At 39.2% G+C, this 23,498-nt stretch overlaps 1 protein-coding gene across 4 annotated transcripts in view; it reads right to left on the bottom strand.

Annotated features, from left to right (window-relative positions):
• coro2aa (coronin 2Aa) overlaps positions 1-22,190 on the bottom strand; it is a 41,037-nt gene extending 18,847 nt beyond the window's left edge. Inside the window, exons 1-2 of one of the 4 annotated variants that reach the window (XM_008422996.2) lie at positions 21,736-22,190; positions 8,194-8,239 (exon numbers count right to left, since the gene is read on the bottom strand). Coding sequence is in view for 1 of the 4 variants with exons in the window: in XM_008422982.2 (XP_008421204.1) it covers positions 21,736-21,750 (15 nt within the window). In the remaining 3 variants the exon portion in view is untranslated. Of the gene's footprint in view, positions 1-2,205; positions 2,492-8,193; positions 8,240-10,364; positions 10,451-21,735 lie in introns of those variants that run through there. The other 3 variants (XM_008422982.2, XM_008423003.2, XM_008422989.2) reach the window with 3 other exon arrangements.
• Between the last annotated feature and the right edge of the window lie 1,308 nt (positions 22,191-23,498).

Genomic DNA, 23,498 nt, shown 5'->3' with positions numbered 1-23,498 from the left:
AATAAAGTCATAATTCAAAAAAAAAATGAAAATAAAGTTGTAATAATACGAGAACTGAGTTATACGAGAATGAAGCTGTATGACAGCAAGTTGAAATATAAAAGAATAAAGTCGTAATTCTACAAGATGAAGTCATAATACCAGACAACAAGAAGTCGTGATTATACATGGAATTAGTTGTAATATCACAAGAATAAAGTATCAAAGTCAAAATAAGACGTGTCAGATATCAACTTTCTTGTATTTTTATATCTTTCTTCTGGTAACATTGCTCCTTTGTCATTACTTTCACAATATCACTTTATTTATCCGTAATGTAAAAAAATATTTAAATCTCTGGGCCTATTTGGTCACATTTCTTAACTTTCTTAAATATTAGCAGAACAAAACGCTTTTCCATCTCTGACAGAACAAAACATCTGTCGTTCTGGGAGTCTAAAGATGACTTAGTTGAGCCGTCTGCTCCGGTACAGCCTGCAGTCAGCCACTTGCAATCATAATCTTTTAGTTTAGCTGACCTGCAGTGCTCAGCAACGTGTGGAGGAGGGGCAGCCCTACATATGAAAACGTCAGTGACAGCTGGACTTTCTGTGACATTGAAATCAGAGCTAAATTAGAATACATTATTGTAAATCAGAAAGCAGGAATCTTCAGGAATCAGATGCGTTGTGGTTGAGATTAAAAATATAAATCAAATTAATTAACGAAGGAGAACGAGGAATCAGAAATCATCCGCAAACTGTCGCCAAAAAGATAAAGAACCAAATATTAAAAAACACCTTCAACAAAAGCAGGTTTTCATCATTTTCCACAAATAATATCTCAGAAGAAAAAGTCTACACCATCTTCCTGCAGAAGCTGCATGTTTCTCTTTATTTTAAAGCTGAAAAATGGAACATTTATCAGATTTCAGCGATTCTAAACATGTTTTATTCAGTTGGACTGAAGGTAAAAACAGATCTTAAAGGTCTAAAGTGCAGATCACGAGTTTACTCCTCCATTAGCCGTCTCTGCACAAGCTTTCAGGCCATTAGCTGCTGAATCTCATCACTGATGTTTATGAAAGTGATTCCACCGAAGCTGCTTTACCGCAAGTCGACAAGACGTGAAAAAATAAAAAACTCAGACACCCGACAAGAGATGGAGGTGAGTTGGAGAAATTAGCCAATTCTTGATCACGACAAATGACAGCCGTTCAAACTAGGGATGCACCGATTACAGTTTTCTGGCCGATTGCTGATCACAAATCTTTAAAAAGTCAATTTTGGTCGATAACTTTTTTTATTGCTAAACATAGCAAGGAAGCTGCTGAGCTGTTAACAGTTGGGTCAAACATGAACTGATGGGCCGGTCCATCAGTCAAACCTCTCAAACAGGCAGAGCAGAAAAAGACAGTGGTTGATTTTTAGACCTTTGCTCAGGTGGATAAGATCGGCTTCACATGCAAGAATCGGCCAATCAACAATCTCTTAAGGAAATCGGCTGGCTGATAAATCGGCTGGCTGATAAATCGGCTGGCTGATAAATCGGCTGGCTGATAAATCGGCTGGCTGATAAATCGGCTGGCTGATAAATCGGTGCACATCTTGTCCAAACCACCGCCTGCATTTTGAACACTGCAAAAACACAAAATTACAGCAAGTAATTTTAGTCTAGCTTCTAGTGCAAATATCTTAGTACAGTTAAAATTAACTTACAAACTTTTTCAGCAACATATGAGCTTGTTTTAAGCCAATAATTCCTTAAAGTTGATGAAAAGTACTAGATCAATTGGCAGATTATTTAACATCTGCCAATTTTCTCATGTTATAAGTAAAATAATCTGTCACTTTTTTATCAGTATTAAGGAATTAATGACTTAAACAAGTTCCTATATCTTGCTGAAAAGTTACTTGTAATTCAGTCTGATTTCATTTCAAACTACCAAGACATTTGCAGTAGAAACTATACCAACATGTGTTTTTGCACCCGCTGACTTGATCAAGTCGTTTGATCGTGAGGTCATTTGCTCTGCTCTTCATATTAACAATACTTAATCATAAAAAACAGAAAACAGAAGTTGAATAAAAAAAGAAAACGAAGCCTTCAGCTCATCTCAGACATGCTCTAAAGTTTGAATCCTGAGGGAAAATGAGTAAAAACTTGAGATGACACTCAGACTAAAAAGGTCTGAAGTGTGAAAAATGAATGTCCTGCAGCACTCACCCTGCTGAGCGAGTCGTCAGCGTCCGGAGGAGCAGCGGCGCGTCCCGAGGTCAGAAAAACTCACTCCGGTTGTCCAAACAGCAAAACCAAAAAGAAAACAAAACGGCTGGCAGAGGCTCGACTAACGGATCGACGCTGCTGCCAAAAACTCAGACTCTCCAGTTCAAACTCCCCCGTTAGTCCGGGTTAAAACCAGGGGAGAAGGTCAGTGTGTGTGTGGGTGTGTGTGTGTGCAGCGGGAGGCAGAGTGCATGTGTGAACAAGCAAAGGGAGTGAGCAGGATATGTACACTCCCAGAGAGGGAGGCGACTGAGAGGAGCAGCAGGTAATCACACTCAGTCACTCCGCCGCAGTTAACTCAACCATTTACCTAATCAGAGAGAGAGAGAGAGAGAGGGAGGAGAGAGAGAGGGAAGAGAGGGAGGGAACAGAGAGGGAGGAAGAGAGAGAGGCAGCAGAAAGAGAGAGAGGGAGAGAGAGAGAGGGAAGGGAGAGGGAGCAATTGAGAAAAAAAGAGGAGAGAAAAGAAAAAGGAAAGAGGCAGACACTCCCTCTTTACTCTTGTTGCGTAAAAATCAAACATTCCTTTGTGTGAAATATTTGCGAGTAAAAACTGAGACGTTTCATCTCTTCTGTGTTCAGATGTTAAAAAGGTTAAAAAAAAATAATTAAAACTTTTGTTTTGCTAAAATATTCAAACCCCTTTATCTTTTCCACATTTAGTTGCATCTAGGCTGAAGCGATTCATCGCAGGGCCGGCCAAAGCTTCTTTGAGGCCCTTAGCCGATTTTCATTTTTGGCCCCCCCACACCAACATAACACACCCGCTAGCATTAGCATCGTTTATAATTAGCTTACACCGTACAAGTGTTATTATTGCAGTTCATTTTAAGCTTACTGGAGTAGCTAACAAAATGTATTTATTTTTTCTCGCTCTCTGTGTCAGCTAAGCAATAGAGACCTGTTGCCATAGCAACTGACTGACAGCAGCTCCACTAGCATTTCCCACACAAACAGCAGAACATTCAGTCGGTTACAGTTTTCTGTTTTCAGGCTTGATGTTTATGGCAGATGATCGTCTGAACACAGCAGGTGGTCGATTAGTGAATTTGAACTCCTGCTCTACTGATGGTCTGTCAGAGTCGCTGTCAGAGAGGTCGACTTAAAAAAAAATGTAAAATGAATTCTGCAGCACATCTACATGCTAAGGGTGTCAAAGTCAAGCTAGCATAACTGACCCACTACCCTCACCATTTTTTTAAAAAACCAATACCGTTTCCTGATCTTGTCACCTACTTGTCACAGAGTTGACCATTAGCAGCAAATCGCTCTGTCCCTTTTCCTATTAGCAGTCGGTAGCGGCTAGCGGCTTTTGCCCTCCAGCTGAGAAATCAGGGCGGGAACCTTGCATGTGTGACTTCACGCCGCAACATGCTTATTCCACCTTTTCAACTCTTTGTTTCAGTCCGGATCGACTTGTTCAGTCTGAATCCAGGCTTCAGAGAGGCTGCAGTAAGAGGTTAACTACAGAAAAGGTTTGCAGAAATGTTCTTCCATCTGAGAAATCTCCCGCAGCATTTCCAGACAGATCAGCTCGGATATAAACTGTAAACCTGAACATCTGTGTTCAGTTTCAGCCCGTTTGGTTTCTCATGTCCTGAGGGAACATCTGTAAACTTCTGTCAGGGACTCGTTTGGTGACACGTCTCCCAGATCACGTTTCCATCTGCAAGATAAACCTGTAAACAAATCCTCATACTGTCGCCTTGCAGCAACAAACACAGCTTACAAATAATGACGACTGAAAGGCTGAAAAAAAAACTCCTTAGACTTCTGCATCATTAGATGGACCAAAATATGAATTTAAGTGGAAATGTTTGGTACTTTAAGGATGAAAAGGACAATAATTCATACAAGTAACAAAAATAACAGTTTCTTTCAATAAAAAAAACTTATGAAACTTTAACAGACACTGCAGGTGTGTGTCTGCTGAATCTTTGGTTAAAACATGTTTCATTCGGTGGGTAAAAAACTATCAAGAAATTTTACTTTAGAGTAGAAAGACTTCATTAAAAAAATACTCGAAAGTAAAAAGTACAGCGTAGTAAAAACTAAAAGTACAGTTTTCCAAAACAATTAAGCTGAAGCCGATCTGGGCCTCTGCTGGCGTGCAGGAGGTCACGTTTGTGCCGCGGCGATCATTGATCCCCTCGTTAGGCCAACATGTCAACATCCAGCTCTTCCACTCGTATCGATCCGGTTAGCCGCTAAAGCTAACCGTTACATAACGGGTCCGTCCGCTTTGGCGCGACGGCTGCAGCTGGGAATGTGAAAATAAGAAGCAAGTCTGTCAAACACCACAGCTGCTTTAGTTTTGATGAAATATTTCTGCATTTTATCATAAAGTAAAAGGTTTGAACTGTCGGAGAAAAGATGGTTTTATATTTGGACTTTATTTGGTACCGGGACTTTGGCACAGAATAAATGTTTCAGGTTGTGAAACAAAGTGGAGAAGCAGCTAACACTAAATATCAATAAAGTTTAGGACAATAAGCAATAAATAAAAATGATAAGTCAAAATGAGATCAATAACTCCCTTTTGCATGATTTATCGTTTCTCTTCTCTCTTTCAAGCAAAAACTGGATGTTTTGGTTTCAACCAGTCTTTGTTTTGAAGGATAATTTAATTTACAGACTTCATAATTCACTTTATTTTATTTTTTGTTGATTTTAAATGATTAAAATGTCTTCCGGCTCCAGGGTTAAATGTTCATTACAATATTAAGCTTATTGGTCTTGAAGGACATACTAGCATTATTATGTCATTACCATTATGTTACATGAAAATGGTCTCAGAAACAACAATATTACCGTTTATCTGAAATTATCGTCCAGGAAGATTTGTGATTGTGACGGGCCTAATGAAGACCGATAACTTTTTGACCCAACAGAAGCGGCCAAGTCCTCCGGATGCATCATTCAGCTCTGCAGTGGCCCGGGAACCAACTATTCATTTAAAGCAGACCCATTATGCAAAATTCACATTTTACACATTTTTATGTTTCCATTTGGGTCCGAACTGCTTCTGCATAAAGGCAAGATGCTGTAAAACAAAACAAACCAATAAGTTCATGTTTTTTGGTGTCTGGAAAATGAGTTGATTCAAAAACATCCTGATTGTTGAGTCACGCTGCACCGTAACCTAGCAACCCCAGCCAAGCCAGTTGCCTAGCAACTCAAGCGGCATTCCAGGATGTTTGGGCGGCTGGTTTTACGTCTGTATGCGCTGTACAATGGCTGCTGGAAAAGACAAGTGTTTTGTTGTTGACTCACCATCCAGGAACCATTTTCTGCATTCTTGTTGGTTATGCAGGAGGCTCCAAGTCTGCTTTTCAAAGGTGTACAGTCGTATAAATGCACATCTGTTTGCAGCCATTTTCATGCTGCGTGTGAATGTTGAGTGGCCAGCGGCAGCTTATGTGGATTTAAAGTGACAAGACGTCCTAAAACAGCTCAACTAGGACAGAACTGAAGAGACTGAAATCTCATTTTCTAAAGAATATTTCATGCAAAAACTGTAATGAGCATGATTTTTATAACCCATAGATCTATTACAACCTGTTCAAGACTGAATAATAGGTCATATTTACTCCATCTAAAAGCTGCAGGATGGTAACCCAGTGATTGGATTGATCTAGAAGCTCCAATAGAACCAGAACAATTTATGTTTGTAGTTGCATTGATGAACAAAATGAAGAAAATTTCATTTTTTTCCAGTTCAGTCTCATTATATTCAACATTTCTGTCCTCTTGGAATGCAATAAATGCCAAACCGATTAGTCTATAACCCGGCCATGTTCTGACAGGTTCTGATCCAGTACATGCACTGCGGTGCCAACTCAGCTTCCATTCCACATTTATGCCTCAGTGTTTGCAAACAACATGCGGCATAGCAACGCCGCCGCATCATTCCCACCCAGCTGCCGTCAGCACAGCAAACTGAGGCCGAGTTGCATCAGGAGCTTCACAGAAATACACACACGCTGCAAAAACGGAAGAAAACAAGAGCATGCGAGCTGGAAATAATGACAAATTTCACATAAAAACAATCAAAGTCCATCTGCCATAAAGCATCTCTGAGATAAGACAGAAGGTGGCCTCCACTATCAGTTTGGATCATTTTCAAAATCACAACATCCAATAAACACGCCGAGCTTTCAACCAGGAAACAGAGGCGTTCAGTCAAAGGTTCAAATAAATAAACATTTTATCTGAGCAGATAGGAATTTATGGCTCTTTTGTTCCAGAACCAGAACCGTTCTGGGTACCATGACCAATGAAAACGGGTCAGGAGTCCCTAAGGCTTCCAGCTATTGATGAGACATTCACAAATGATTTGATTCCTTTGAACAGTTCTTTTCTGTGAATGACAACTTCATTCTACGACGAACAGGACAGAATGACAGATTCTGTTCAATTAAAAAGGCAACAACAAGGCTCCTCTTTTAGGTGGCTACTAAACAGTTTGTAGATGTTAATTCATCTATAAGCACTTTATAAGTCATAAATAACTGCTTACTATGCATTAATTAAGAGTGATAATGAGACTAAATGCTAAGACAAATTATTATTGTGCTTACAAATGAAATGTTTAGTATAAACTTCAAATTAAAATACAGATTTGGCTCATTTGGCGGCCTTAATTAACGCATAGTAAACACTTATGATTTAGACATGATTTATTAACTATTCATCCTTAAGGAGAGACTTATTGGTACCAATTTAAATTAATTTAACAGGTGAATAAATAAAATAAGCACACAAATCACCACTGCTCATTTTGTTGTTGTTGTGCGTCATGGCGGTGCTTTTCGCTCCTTCTTGCTTTTTGGTCGTTTATAGTTCAACCATTAGTGCTTTATTAGTTATAATAAGAGCAGAAGAGGATATTAAGCAACTTTAATACACTTTTTTCTTCTACGGTTTGTTATATTTTTATAAATGGCACTTAAACGTACCGAACCCTCCGGGGGGGATGTGTATTTATGTGCGTTTATTAATGTACCCGTTGGTCAATGTGGCATCTTGAATTCTGCTACTATATCAGGCTTTTTGTAAAGGTTTTCCATGTAAATATCTTGTTAGTGAGACATCTTAAATTTTCATCATTTTCCTTTAGGATACAACAAACTTGGAGCAAAATGCAAAGGCAAAACAGGTCAAACATGAAGTTTCCATCCCTTCCAAGACAAACAGAAACTTTCCAGAAAAAGGGGCAAATAAATAAATTCTGTTTGGACTATTTGATTCATTTTCACAGGGTAAATAAAGGGCCGTTTTCATGCAGTCTTTACACAATCAGTTGATTTTTAATCAGTTTTCTGCACTAGAGTTAAGAACATATAAACATGTTTTCACTGAGGCTCTTTAAAAGTATTTGCAACTTAAAATTGACATTGACCAGGTGGATTTACTAATTTATTGCTAGGAACATAATACTTTAGGAAATCTTTACATGTCTTTGTACTTAGAACATTATTTACTTAATGCAGACTTTCTGCGAGTTTCATCCACAAAATGATTTAAAATAAGACGATATTGCGAATAAAATGGTTTGACCCTGGAGACTCGGCTCTCTTCTCTGGGTGAAAGCAGGATGGAGATTTTCACGGCGTCCTTCAGTCTTGGCCGTGTTTTGACTGGGCAGCACCTGGTTTCCCCTCGAGGCCGTCGGGTTTCAGCTCTGCTTCTCCTTTTGTTCTGCACGCGCCCTGCGGTCCGACAGCACAAACAACGCTCCGCAGTTCAAATGTACGTTTATGTGAGCAGGTGCAGCAGTCAGCAGGTGAAGCAGCTGCAGTTTACGCAGGAAGCTCCATGAAAAACGGGAATTTTACGAGGTGCTGAGAGTTTTTCTAACTTGACGTTACTGAGAGTTTGCAGTGCAGCGAGTTTTTTTCTGCTCAACATACATTTGCATGGTTTTACCTGCGTTGTGGTTTTATTGCACCACTGTGCAAATCAGGAGCCGCACCTGTCCAGAAGCAAACAACAGAGCAAACCTGATCAGAGGACATGGAAAACATGCGATTTATTCTGACGGCTTACATAAACAACCACTTCAGGTTATTAAACCATTCACACGTTCTGATCAGTGCTGGGAATGTTTTGTGGACATTATGTCATAATGTTAACAGTTCCCAAACCGAGGTGCGAGTCCCGCCTGGAGGGGATCAAGGCTCATTTCTTTCATTTCCCCTCCAGGCAAAACAGATGTAATATTTTCATATGGTTATAATAAATATCCATCCATTTTCTTTACACCCTTGTCCCTTGGTGGGGTCGGGAGGGTTGCTGGTGCCGATCTCCAGCTAATGTTCCGGGCGAGAGGCGGGGTCACCTGGACAGGTCGCCAGTCTGTCGCAGGGCAACACAGAGACACACAACCATCCACACACACACTCACACCTAGGGACAATTTGGAGAGGCCAATAAACCTGACAGTCATGTTTTTGGACTGTGGGAGGAAACCGGAGTACCCGGAGAAAACCCACCATGCACAGGGAGAACATGGAGACTCCATGCAGAAAGACCGGGGCTGGGAATCGAACCCAGAACCTTCTTGCTGCAAGGCAACAGCTCTACCAACTGCGCCACTGTGCAGCCCGTTATACTAGTTATTTGCATTTTCTCAAAGTGAACATGTGGAGTGTGATTAAAAACAAGGAAAGAAGTCAAAGAGGCAAACTTTCTGAAATTATTCGCTTTAAAAACAGAAAAGGTTAAAAAGTTACGTTTTCAGAGCATCTAGTATAAAAATACTTCTAGTTACACATCAAGTATCAGTTTCAGGGTTTTTAACGTGAGAAAATGTGTCTGATGGTTGTAATTAGTCCAAATGTTTTCATCTCTTCATTAAAAATAGTAAAAATTTTTTTTTAAAAAACAGGAAAGTGGGACACATTTAGAGGATTATTTCCCCCTCAAGAAACTAATTGAGCAAGTAGGTGTTAGGAAAAGTTAAAAGTAAAAAAAATGTACAAAGTTTCATTAAATCTATGGTTGAGGTCAGAAGGTTGTACTTTCATGATCCTTTTTTCCTTTTTAACTGGACAAATTTAGCCAAATTTCCTCTAAATCTGAACAAAACAGAACAAATTTCCTCTGAAACAAAAGAGGAAATCTAAGATCAGTTGCAACACAAACCAAAAAAAGAAAAAAGACACAACAACAAAAGTATTTTGATGAAATATGTTCAGTCGCATTGAGCAAGCCTGCACACGAAAAACTAAGAGATCATCACTTCTTCATGAATTACAACATCAGAAACCAGAAACAAAATGACTCAACACACTGAGAGCGTTTTGCTCCAGTCGCGTGAAAACAGGTCAGTTATCGCGTGTAAAAATCTGTTTCCGACACACAAACCAGCTGGATGGGAACGCCGCTGCTTGGGAAATACGTTTAGGTTTTAGGAGGAAGCAGACGGACGAACTCCGGTCAACTTTCTGCTCCTCCACCGTCCACTGGAGCGAGTCGAGATGCAAATCCGTAGACATGACGGTAGCAGAGCACCTGATCATTTAATGGTCAAAATATTTCACGGTATTAAGACAAATGCTTAAGTGTTGATCTCACCCTCAGCTTACATTCAACATGACTCACATGTCTGCGTGTCCGTGCAGCACACTTCGTTCCTTCACGTTTGATTCATTTCCTTTGGAACGCGGTCCTGTTCTTCATCATCATCATCATCACACCTTCACCCACCTGATTACATCAACTGTGTCAGCCAATAAACCCGAACACCAGAGGAGACTTTAAAAAGTCCAAACGAGACGCAGACCAGAGCCAGAAATCGACTCCACGCCCTTAAAGCCGAAACACGGTTTCAGGCCAAACGGAAAGGAAAGCAGCATTTCACCAAAACACACAGATCTGCATCTGAGCAGATCAACAAGCTGCAATGTGTCCAAAATTATTCGTTTATCGTTATTGTACAAGAAAACAATGAAATGTTAAAACGGCAGCTCTCAAAGGAACTGCATTAGACCATGACAGCTTCAGTTATTTCAGATGGAAACTAAAGATCAGGCCAGAAATCTGGGAGTAGTGATGACCTCTGACCTGAACCTTCACAGCCACATGAAGACACTTACAAAGTCGGTCTTCCGTCACCTGAAGAGCATTTCCAGGATGAGAGGTTCAACGTCTCATCCAGGGTTTATCTTTGAATATTCCAACACTAACTGAGCTTCCTTTACAAATGTGTGGAAATCTGTCAGGATTCAAAGAAAAGCAGAAAATCTCACAAATCCGGTGTTTTCATTAAATAAGAAACAAAGTCATACGTGAATAAGTCTGCTCACACAGATGTAAACCGTTAATTCAGCGCTCAAACATGGTCAGCTGACGTTTTACTCAGGCCTTGGAGCAACAAGCTCCGCCTTCTTGGTAGCGGCTACGTCTGCAGTGTTTTGGGGAAACGAACCTGTTTTTACAGGACAGTAATGGATTCAGTGCATTCAAATGACTCAGAACTGGTTTGTCTTCGATTAAAGAATTAATCAAACTAACATCCTCCAGCTACTTCCTGTCATCTTTGCGAGTAGCAACATCCGGCTGTCGATCGTGTGACTCGTGAAATGAGAAAGAAAGTGTCCACTGGAGATTTGCGAAATAAACCAATTTCATACGACTGAAGAACCTCATACCAGCGCCAGAACCTTTTGCTGAAAAATGAGTTTTTTTCTTTTTAATCTGCATATCTCCATTAAGCACTTATTTTTCAAAATGTCAAATTCCACAATTATCTGGCCAATGGAAACACAGCTACTGCCTTCACAGGTCTGTGTTGTAAAGAAACAACAAAAAGACACGATCCAAACGCTGCTGCTGGCGTTCTGACTAAAACCAGGAAGGTGGAGAACATCGACCAGCTCTACATCGCCTAGCTCTACATCACATCGCCCAGCTCTACATCACGCCGCCCAGCTCTACATCACGCCGCCCAGCTCTACAATCCTTCCTCCGGCTCCCTGCAGCTCAGAGGATAAGACTTTAAAATGCTCTTAGTTTATAAATCACTGAATGTCTTAGGACCAGAATACGTTAAAGATTTGCTGTTGTCATAGCAACGTTCCAGACCAATCACATCTTCTGGTTCTGGATCCAGAACCAAACATGGAGAAGCAGCTTTCAGCTTCTATGCACCACAAATCTGGAACAAACTTCCTGAAAACTGCAAAGCAGCCGAAACACTGAGTTCCTTTAAATCTAGACTAAAAACCCACCTGGTCAGAATTGATTTTAAAACATAAATGGATCAATGCGTTTGGTGTGTTTTCATGATGGTTCTGGATAAAATGTAAAATGTTTGCTTGTTTCATAATTGGTTAGGATTTTTTTTGTATATGGTGTGAAACACTTTGAAATGATTTGTTCCTGAAATTCTGTACAAATAAATTTAACTTAAAAAAAAAACATGAGACAAAAACCCATCATCACCTTTCCTTTCATTTCTCTGCCTGCTCATCCAGTTTGTAAAATCTCCCATTCATCCCCAAAATGTTCTACTCGATATGAACGTTTAGATTTTCTCCATTTTATAATCTCAAATGTCCTGACAAACCAAACAAACCAAAACAAAAACCAAGCCATCGTCACCTTTTCTCAAAATGCAACAGCCGAAACCAAAAGCAAAATCTGTGCATGAGTCAAGAGTCTTCCGCTCACACAAACCAGAAATTTCGACATTTTTTTCTGCAGAAGTCTAAACCTGAAAACATTTTTGTGATGACGACGTGTAGAAATGTGTTTCCAACCAACCCACCGCTGCTTAGGAACTCTGCTGCTGCTGCTGCTGGCAAAACGTTTTGGCTTCAGGAGGAAGCAGACGGATGGACGGATGGATGGACGGTCAGAGTTTCTGCTGCTGTTAGGTCGAAAGTTACCATTAAAGTCACCGTTTATGAATGCAGAAACAGGATCTATGTAAACAAGATCTAGGGTGGAAATGGATAAAACAAAAAAATTAGAATAAACTCATTTATTCTGAGCTTCCGTCTGTAAAGTTAGTGAACAATAGAACAGCAATAATTTGCGTGTTTTATATATATATGTCTATTTTAAATAGTTTTCCCAGACTAAATAGTAAATATTTGGCAGACTAAATATTTAGTTTGAATACTAAATAGTTTGAAGCAATTTATTTCATGAGGAAGCTAACTACTTAGCTCCAAACTAAAATGGAAAAAATGCTTAATAAGTTTCAACTATCTAGCTACTTATCTAGTTAGAAAGTTAAATATTTAGTTTACAAACTGGCTCTCAACTAAATATTTTGACAGTATTTAAGTGCAGACTAAATATTTAGTTTGAAGCAAGATATTTCAGGAGGAAGCTAACTACTTAGCTCCAAACTAAAATAGCAAGAAAGCTAACTATTTAGCTTCAGACTATTTAGCTAGGCTTGGGGTTAGATGTGTGTAAATCTGACCCAGATTGGCCAACATACATTATTTTGTTCTCAATTAATCGTTTCTTATGTGGTGAGCAGAATAAACCAAGCTCAGCAGAAAAGCTAAGATTTTCCAGATCGTGTCACTTCTTTGCTCCAGAGAGACGAGAACAACGGCTGGGTTTCTGTAATCTCGAGTTAATCACGTCTGCATAAAGCTGCTCCCCTGACAGCGACGGCTCTGCAGAAGACGATAAAAATATCCAGCATCAAAGAACCAGGAGAAGAAAAAGGTAAAATAGATGCAGCTGCAGGAAGGAATTAGGTCTGTGGGTCTAAATTTAGCTCAGCCGTTTTTGCTGCAGAAATAACCGGCTCCAACATATGCATAATAAATGACAGAAAACCTGATGAATTAGTAATTATCCAGAGAGTTTCTCCCGCTGGCCTAAAACGATATCAGCGGGTCATAAGTAGTGACTGTAGTCAAGGTGAGGAGCTGGAGGGGATTAGCTTAGCTTTTATATAAACAGCTCACAGCCGTCAGATCGCTCCCAGTATTTAACCGCATCAACATGCAGAGACCAACACACATTGGTTCATTTCAGGCCTTCGCAGAAACACAATCAGATCCAACGAAGCAAAATAAACAACATGAACCTTTAACATCTCATCAAAACAGCCCGTTATTCTCCTAAAAACACTAAATCCTACCAAGTAATTTGGTCGAGTTTCAACTGCAAATCTCCTAATCGACTTCAAATAAGACAAACGTTTTCAATAAGATACAAGATTTTGTTCTAAATACGAAATATTTTCATTGCTGTTCTTAAAACAGCAAGAATTTCCACATAACTTTATATTTTGGTCCGTCTGGTGATGCCATTTTTAAATATGAAGTGATTATTGTTTTGATCAGTTATTGTAGATTTTTTACCAGATACTTTTTTTTTTTTTGAGTAATTTCTTGGACGGCTGCTTTTTACTTTAGTAATTTTTTGGTTACTCTATCCACCTCTAGCAATGGATAAATGTAAACGTTTTCCTTTCTGAATCAAGAAATATGAAACTTTTTACATTATTTAATCTTTTTTGGCTCTCGTTTGCTCATGTAGCTTCCAGCATCTTTCATTAGACATGATGTCATTTTATGAGGCCATAAATTAGAGAAGTTAGACAGCAGAGTTTAATTAAAGTTTTCAAGTGAAGCTTTTTGTAGCTGCAGTCGCAGTGTTACCAGAATAAACTTCTGATTTTAACCCAGCCCTCTGGGTCGGTCCGTTGTTAACAGGAACACAAAACATGTGAAGCTTTTCTGGTCAGTTTCAGAATTTCTGCAGTAAATTAAAAAAACCCACCAAAGTCCAGCAGGACCGGTCCAACGTTTGGGTTTTTCATCGCAGCAGGTAAACAATCAATAAGTTAAAACCACAGCGGAGCAGGTTGACCACCAACACTCATTAATAATGGATCAGACTCTGCTGCATAATTAAGACACAAACGACATGTACACAGCTGTCGCCACCTCAGCAGGAATCTTTAAATATTTTGTAGGAATCAGTCATTTAAGTTATTTTTTTTATTGGTTTTTGCTGACAGAGAATTTGAAATATTCATCTTTTTTCACCAAGCTGTGATTTTCTTACCGTCACAAATACTTTCAGTATAAAAACCAAAAGATTTGACCTTTTACACACCAATTTGCATCTCACTCATGTAAAGTTTATGGTGCAAGAAAACAAAAGTTTACATTTGTTGGCTTAGAGAATTATAGGGTGTAAATGGAGCAATTTTCCTAAATTAAGACATTTTTGGCGGCTAGTCAAGAACCGTTTCCCTAAGCAATGCCAGTACCTCATCAGGGCTATAACCTCCATTTTTATATTTATTCCTGCAGCTACAACATTCAGTTGTTGATGCATTTTATGTTAAACTGTGAATTAACAGACGCTGGACAAAAAAGGAAGAAAAACTACAAACAGATTGAAATAAAAAAAAAAACACAAAATGCAGAAAGATTTAAAATCTGATCAAATCAGATGTAAAGACGTTTGATCCACCAGAGGACACCGGCTCTCTGCTCAGTTCCATTTTTAAAGTAATCCCTCCATCTAAGCCCACGTGGGCGCGGATTATCCTCAGACGGTCGGACAGATGTCGCGTCAGAAACGCACCGGACCGACCCGCTGCGGGGCGGCGCCGAAAACCGAAAGCTGGCCGTGAAACTCCGGCGAGTCTCGGTGTTAAAAGGTCGTTAATCCAGACGACGATACCTGCAGAGGCATGGAGCCGTTTGAGGAAAATCTGTTTTCAGGACAACAACCAGGGTCAAAGGTCGCATGCAAATCCGGCTGTTATGCAACAGCATTTTAGGATTTTCATCCAATGTCAGGATATTAAAGAAACCATCGTTTACATCCATCAGCATATTGGTAAAAACAACAACTGGTCTTTAGTCGCATTAAAAATAAAATTACCAATTTGACAAGATGAAACTGCAAACAGCTTCTGACCTGGAGAAAAGTCCAGATGCATCCAAACACTGAACTGAGCTGCAAAAATAAACTTGACTGAAAGTTTCAAACGTAGATTTTACGACTCAGAAATGCCACCGTCAAGATTTCTGAGTCTGAAAATCTTCTGAGTTTCTTCTTAATTTTTGTCAGTTTCAGAAATGTTCCTGTTTTTTCTAGAAAATTTCTGAAATTAATCTAAAACATTTTTTGTTATTTTTGACTTTTCTAGCTGAGAAATGTTCCTGTTTTTCTTGAAAAATTCTGAGATTAATTTCAAACTCAGTATTAATAAAGTTGGTGTAAAAGGTGTGAAGGTTTTTCTGTGGCACATTTTTGGTTAACTTACGATTGTTCTTTCTTCACTGAAGTTACCTGAGTATCCAGAAATTTCACACAAAAGAGCATCAATAGTTCATAGTACCATTACTCGAGTAAAATGTACATTACTCCGAAAGTAAACCTTATGAAATCGTTACTCCAGTAACACTCATCGCTGCGTCTTGTGGAAGATCAACACCTGCAGGATCAGAGTCTGGGAAACAAAGGCAAAGCAGAAACATGACATTACCTCATGCAGCTGCAGGCAGTTTCTAATTAAATCTGCACTACAATCCAAACAGGCGAATGCTGTAAGGAAAAACTCGCAGTCAATAAAGATTCATTTGACTTTGCTGTGAAACACGTCCAACCTCATGGCCTCCTCCAGCTTTTGTCTGCCTAACCCAGCAGTTTGACTCAAAGTCGCTTTCTGAACTGTTCAGGCATGAAGTCGATGCGCTCTGTTGTGTAAACATCATAATTGGAATATGGTCCCATTTAAAATCCGGGTTAATTGTGGGAATAGTCCCGACGTTGCAAACCGAGGGGTTTCCCCAGGATGCCGTCCAGCCGCTGCTGCGTCCGGTTTGACCTGACCTCCGGCGGCGGGTCGGTTTGTTCGCTGAACCGATCCCCGCCGGGGTTTTGTGGTGCAGCCAGGCGCGGCGTGGATCTGAACGCAATTAAATGATCATTTCCCCGTCGATTGCTGCGCAACACGGATGACCTCATAATCAGAGCCCTGCTGCAAAACAGACGCTTTAATGTGAGGGAAAATAAATCTGAGGCTCAGGTAATAAAAAAATCTACATTTCTTTTATTTGAACGCAATCTGACCTCATCCTGATTACATAAACCGATTATCTTTATTGCTTTATGTAATCTGAGACGTTTCCCTGAAGATTTATTGATCCAAATCACTTTAAAAGACGGCAAGACAATAAAACAGCTGAGACGTTAAAAACAATGTGAATAGAAGAGAACTCACACTCTACTCGAGTAGAAATACTTGTATGAAAAAATACTGAAATAAAGGTAAAAGTTTAACTGTTTTACTGAAATGAAAGTAGAAAAGTACAAGAAGTAAAAAGTAGTCTAAAGTATTTACCTTGGGGCTAAATGTTTTGTTAAGCTTAGTTGCCAAGTATATCAAATATTATTGCTAACCAGCATGTGTTAGCAATGCTCGCTAATGGAATGTGTTAGCACTGGTGCTAAGTGCTAAATACTTAGCACCAGTGCTAAGTACTTAGCACAGTACGTAGCAGCCGAACTACCCATTTAGTTTGGTTGCTAAGTATATCAAATATTATTGCTAACCAGCATGTGTTAGCAATGCTGGTTAGCCCAATGTGTTAGCACTGGTGCTAAGTACTTAGCACCGGTGCTAAGTACTTAGCACTGGCTGCTAAGTACAGTGCTAAGTACTGGTGCTAAGTACTTAGCACTGGTGCTAAGTACTTAGCACAGTACTTAGCAGCCGAACTACCCATTTAGTTTGGTTGCTAAGTATTTAGTTAGTTGTTAAACGCGCGTTAGCAACATGTTGGTTGGAATATTTACCAACTAAATATTTGGTTGCTAATATTGGCCAAGAACCAGAACCAGCAACTAAACAAAACATTTAACTCCAAAATAAATGTCTTGCTTTCTTGCCAAATATTTAGTTTGTGAATTAAATATTTAGCTTAACGCATGAATGAAATGGTGAAAATATGACCATCCCCAACACTGTTCTTCAGGCTAAATAACAAAATATGACAATTTTTTAATTCTGTAATCCATAATCAGATTTTTGTGCATTTGACCAACTGATCGCCGGCCGATCGATGATTTCACGTCACATCAGGCTGACAGACACGTTTCAGCGTCTCAACGCCGCAGCTGAATGTCCGCTCTGCAGCATTCCTGTAGCCATTATAGGAGCCGTCAGGTGAATAAATAATCTGAGTGACAGACAGATGTCAAGATAACACAAAAACTTCCTTTTCACGTCAAAAGAGAAAACATTTGCGCCGACATTCTGAAGAAACGATCCTGAACACAGCAAACCGCCCAGATCACCGATTGGACAGAGACTGGGAATCTGAGGAATGTGTGTGATGGCGTGCCAGAGGCGCATGTTGGCGTTTCACGGCGTAACGTAGAAGTGCAACAAGATTTTATTAGAAATTCTACAAAAACTCATCTTTCTTTCACCATAAGACTTCCTGGAAAACAGTTTAATATTCGGGTTATTCAGAGCAGCGGAGATAAGCAGCCAGGCCGTTAGTGTTTGGCAGACAGTCAGGAGTTCTGGTGTTGCGCCAACTTGGACAGAAAGTGTTGGCCCGACACCTCCTGAACTACATAATGATTCGAGTTACTCAGAGCTGCTCAGGTTGGATAATAAAAGGCAGGAGGATAAAACACCCCTGAGGACTTCAGCGCCACGCAAAACTATTTACACCGCCTGCAAGTTCCTGTGTTTAAACGCAGTAAAACCAGGAAAACTTAGCCAGGAGTCTACATAATAAACAAAAGGAATTAATTATTGTAAACTGATGGAAAAATGTTGCATAGGATTCAAATTCTGTTTCATAGATGATCTGGAAAGTGTGGCATGCATCTCACCAAATCGATACGTAGAAGAAATTACGAATGAAAGTCTCAAAGGGTGGTATAAACTATGTTTTCCAGGCACATAGAGACATTTTATAGCACAATTAAGTAATTAAATTACCTTCTGTTTAAAACAAGCTGATTAAATATTTCAAAGAAAATTTACTTCCTGATTTAATGCCTTGAAATTGGGCCTCTGTCTCTTTAAAACCTTCTGCTCTTTCTGAAACTCCACCTTCAGGAAGTCATCGCATCATCACTCCTCTATTAACCCTTTCATTACGTTTTTACCTCATTTAGCTCAGCAGTTCCACCAGGTGTTTGCTAGTTGCTGCTGGCTAGTCTGAAGGAGCTGGTTGGGGAGGAGCTGCGCCTTGAAGGCGGAGCTACGTCCAACACAGCGTTTTTCACAGCTGAATGGTTGCCATGGAGATTAAAGAATTTCTCAAACATGCATGGAAGAATCAAATCAACACTTCAAGTTTGTTTTTGTTGAGGAAACAACATTAAAACATGAAGTAACGCTAAAAATTAAAAAGTTGACGTTAATTACTGCTGCCGGCTTTGTGTCCCTTCCTGCTTGTCAGACTGGATGGAGATCATCTGAGCTCATCACGTTTCAAACTTGTTGGTTCATCATAAACACAATGAAATGCACTGAAGTTTGTCTTTCTTCTGGCCGGCGTGAAAATTTGCATTCGACCACAACTGAGCAGAAACCGACCGCGTTTCATCTCCTGACATAAAACCTGCAGGCAGTATCTATTTCTTAATTTCTATGCTAATGTCTTCTAAAGTTTCCTCACTTATGCAAATTTTTGCAACTAATAAAACTTCTCAAAAACTCAAAACCCGAGCAAGAGATTCAAATAAGTTGTAAAGCCGGGATTCTAAGGGGGAGCAACTAAAGATGCGTGGATAATTGAAACTCCCTCTAAAATCTTTTTTAACTACCTATTTCAGTAGTTCACACCAAATTTACCTTAAAATGCATCGACAGTGTAAACTACGACTCTGCACTGTTAGGACCAGTGCAGATAGAAAAGACAAAATATATTTGAGATTGAAAAATTAAAAATTTTCTAGAAAAAAAAAAAAACCCCTTAAAACTTTAGATTAATCTTTCAAAAATATTTAAATAAGAAAAAAAAAAAACTTAGAAATTTGGATTAGTCTGAAAAAAATGGACATTTGAGCTTGAAAAGTGGGAAATTTGGTAGAAAAAACCCCCATTGAGATTAATCTCAAGACATTTTCTTGCCTGTCAGGCTGGATGGAGAACATCTGAGCTCCAGTTGAGCTCCTGAAGGTGAAAATTTCCTTAAAAAATAAATAAATGAAAGAACATCGTTTTGAACAAGGACATTTCTGAGCTCCAAAAGTGAAAAATTTGCTGGAAAACTTTGAAATTCTTAGATTAATCTCAAACATTTGAGTTTTTTTCCTGCAAGTTTTCAACTTTTAAAGCTCAGAAACTTCCATATTTTTCTAGAAGATTTCTGAGATTAATCCCACAATGTTTTTAATTTGAGAAAAAAATCCCTCCTTTCCATCTACGTTGGCTCTAAAACGCCGCCATAGGAAACCATCATATTGTTACCACAGGAGCTAGTTTCACCCCAACTAGAAATATGCTGCAGGTAAATATAAAATACTGCAGAAGTATTTTGTTAAATATGTAAATTACAAAGAGTTAACCCTGAAAATATCTCGGTTTGTACATTTCCTCATGGTGAATTGCCAAAGGAGAGCAGAAAACCAGCAAAACGTCTTTAAATTGTGGCCGTGCACCGTTACACTCGGCTCATTAAGCACAGATCTGTCCACTGGTTTGTCCATTGTCTCCAGTTTGTTTACATTCAGACAGCAGAGTGAAACAATGGATGGGAAGCATACAGCGACCCAGTGGGGGGTCAAAGTTCAGCCACATACTGTAACCCAGGAAATGCAACTTTTCATGAGCAGAGACGCTGATGATGCAGACTTTCATTCCCCCTGGCCAACATGTTGATATTTTTGACTGTTTAAGCTGCAAGATATATTAAAAAATGTCAAAACTAACCAGTTAATCTGCGTTTTAGTGAGTGCAGTAGATCCACATGACTGCATGTCTTTCCATTTTCAAGCCAACAACTTTCTGAAGTTTTTTTTGCCTCTTTTTGCAAACTTTCAGCCTAATCTGTGCAGCCAAATATGAGAAAATACTACGTCTGCTTAAAGATGAGAAAAATCAAGAGTAAAAAAACAAACTAAATTTAAAAAAAAAAATCAACGTTGAGGAGAGCCAAAGCTGTCAGCGCAACTGAAGAAGCTCTGGAGACTTTGGTTTAAAACAATTCAACTTCCAAAACTGTCAGACACTTAATAATTAACCTTCTTTAAAAACATGTAACAATAAAACAAAAACATTTCATTTGCAACTGAAAAACTGCCGACGTTGAACCTGATGTGAGAAAGTTGCCAGTTTGATCATTTTTTTGTGGAAATTTGTTATGCAGAGAAGGAACAAAAAATCCAAGTGTTTATCATTTTCAGTAGAAACGAATTTATATCAAATTAAAACCCAAATATTCAGGTTCTCAGCAGATTAGAGAGATTTACATCAGACCAACTGAAAAATCTATGAACCGAACTGAATGCGCTGCGTTTTTATTGCACAATTTGACATTTTGAATATACATTTGCTGAATGTAAAAACGGTAATTAAAATAAAAACTCTTTAAATATATATATATATATATATATATATATATATAAAGTTTTGACAGTAGGTTGAGGTAGTTTTTGTTTTGACCGTTTCTAAAATTGTTTTACTTTGCAGAATTGCAATGGATAAACACTCCTTCCACACACACACACACACACACACACACACACACACACACACGGATGTTACTCCTGGTGGAAACCACAAAGAAGACAACAGGAAGTAGGAGGAGGATCGCGACACTGCTGCTGTTTTTTAATGACTTATCATGTAAACAAACTTTTTCACGTGTGATTTTAATTGAGTTCCTTATTTACTGGAAAAACAGCAACTGCAAAATTGTGGGATTTTTTCGATTAGCAAAATATAGACAAATTTTCGCTCATTTATTGTGGAAATGCAGCTCATGTGTGTATGTTTTGTTAATATCCTTAAAACTGATGACTGGATCTGATGAAGTCACACAGGTACAGTTACCTGTTGATATGTGAAAGGGTGTCACTTTCACAATATTTACCCCAACTTTTTTCTTCCACTTAACTTTACATTAATCGGCTTAATCACATCGCGGAAACTGTGCAAAACATTTCTGCTCTGAAAATTATTCAACTCTAATTTTCAGATACATTTTTCATTAGCTTCAAGCAAAAAATAAAAATAAAAAATACATGTAAATTTACAGAAAATAAACCCTTGGATAATACATTTACTTTATTTTTTCGATGATGCAGCAGTATGACTGACCGCGTTCATCCATCGTGCAACAGTGAAGGTTAAAAACGCTCATCCTGATGTTAAAGCCTGTTATTCCCGCAGCCGCATGGCAGCTCTGCAGCTCAGACTCTGCAAAGCTCCAGAAATAATCCCTCCACAGAAACACCTGCAACTTTAAATGACACCAATAAAAATAACAACCCAGGCGAACTCACCTTTGAGACGGTCATGTGCTGGTTTCTCCTGGAAGAGGACTCTGCTGGTGCTGCTGGACTTGGATCCGGATCCGGTGGCACTTTGCGGCGTCGTTAGATCATCGGTGGCAGCTGCATGGCGGCCGCTGGAAAAGTCACAATGTCCGGATTCACCTTGTGAGCCGCACAAGTCCGTCTGGAAAACGGAAAAAAACAACTAAAAATCTGCAGAAACTGCAAGACAGGACGGGTTCGGCGTCCTGACAGACTGCTGGAGCCCGGAGAGGAAGAGGAGGAGGAGGATGCGACGACGGCAGGAGGAAGAGGAGGGAGGGGCGAGGGCATCAGGTGCAACTCCAGGAAATTAGGGTTAGAAACAATAAAGCTGCTATAAATGGATGAAAGTCCATTCTGCAAGAAAAACAAACATATTTAATCTTAAAATACGTTAAAAATTAATAAGCTGATTAAAGAAAGATAATTATCAGGGAAAGTGGTGAATTATTTTGACTCCATTATTGCATTAATGACAGCTGAAACGGATGTGTCGGCTTGATTACTGACCGAGTTTAACAAAGGTCCAGGTGTGACCCTAAACTTTCTGGGTCCAGGGGCGACCCTAACCCTGCTGGCCCCCCTGCCCCCCAATCGTTCCTTCTGTTATTTTTTTATTTTTGCATAACTTTGGTTGTGTTGATGCAAAAGCCTAAAGTTTTGCCAGGTTGTGCATTTTGGGATTAATTTATTTTGTTATTTTGTCCATTCCCCACCCTCTTTATGTGTTTTTAAACTAAATAGAACAGTCTATGTCCCTTTGACAAGATTATTTTTTAGAGCACTATGTTTTGCTGTTTCCACAACATTTTGCATAAATTGAAATATGAGTGGGGAAAGCTACTTTCTTGAATCATTAATTTTGTGCAAAGGGTTATAAATAAACCTCAGTCAGTGTCAAAGCTATTTTTCCAATGGGTTAAAAAGTAAGAACAACTAAAACTGACTCAAAAGGAGTTATATTTCAGAAAATTAATCACTTTTTGGTAAATTGTGATGAAGTCAATAGCAACATTTACCAAGAAAAAATAACAATATATTGAACAATAATATTTTTATAACAATCCTTACAAGAGCTTTCATTTTAAGGAACCAGGTGGAACAAATTATTTAAATATGCTTTTGCATAATAAACAAATGATGATTAGAAACCATCCATCCATCGTCTTATGTTCCTCCAAAATCAGGTCGAGGGCATAATAGGTCCAGGACTGTCAGAAATAGTTTAACACTCCTAGCCCCCACAATCATTTTAAAACACTAGATGAGAAAAATATTTTTGCACAGTGAGTTTTACTTTTTTTTTTTTAAACTGTGCTTTGTCACTTCCTGTTGGAGCTAGCTGTGCTGCAATGCTAAAATGAGCTTATACACTATAACAAGTGGAGATTTACTTCTTTGTCTTCTTCTCTGACCTGCTTCTCCTGAGGGCTAAGCCCCCCTTGTCCTTAAAGCCTTGTGACGCCCCTGCCTGCCCCAGCTAAGATCTATCTGTGGCCTAGATAAAGCCCTTAAATGAGGCTATATAGTTTAATCATTGTACATTCCGGTTCATTTATGGAGGTGTGAATGTGCAAGTGGACTCTGGTCTTCCTACAAACCTCGTTCTCAGATCGGTTGAAGTGAACTCTGGTGCGGTTCAAACGCATAAGAGAACGCCAAGCGGACCAGACCGCTCCAAAAGCAGGAGGCGGCCTGAAACGCAGGGCATTCTGGGTAAATACAACCAA

This window comes from Poecilia reticulata, linkage group LG1 (genome assembly GCF_000633615.1).
Source record: "Poecilia reticulata strain Guanapo linkage group LG1, Guppy_female_1.0+MT, whole genome shotgun sequence".
NCBI classification, from domain to species: Eukaryota; Metazoa; Chordata; class Actinopteri; order Cyprinodontiformes; family Poeciliidae; genus Poecilia; species Poecilia reticulata.
This window is presented reverse-complemented; position numbering and strand designations above follow the sequence as displayed.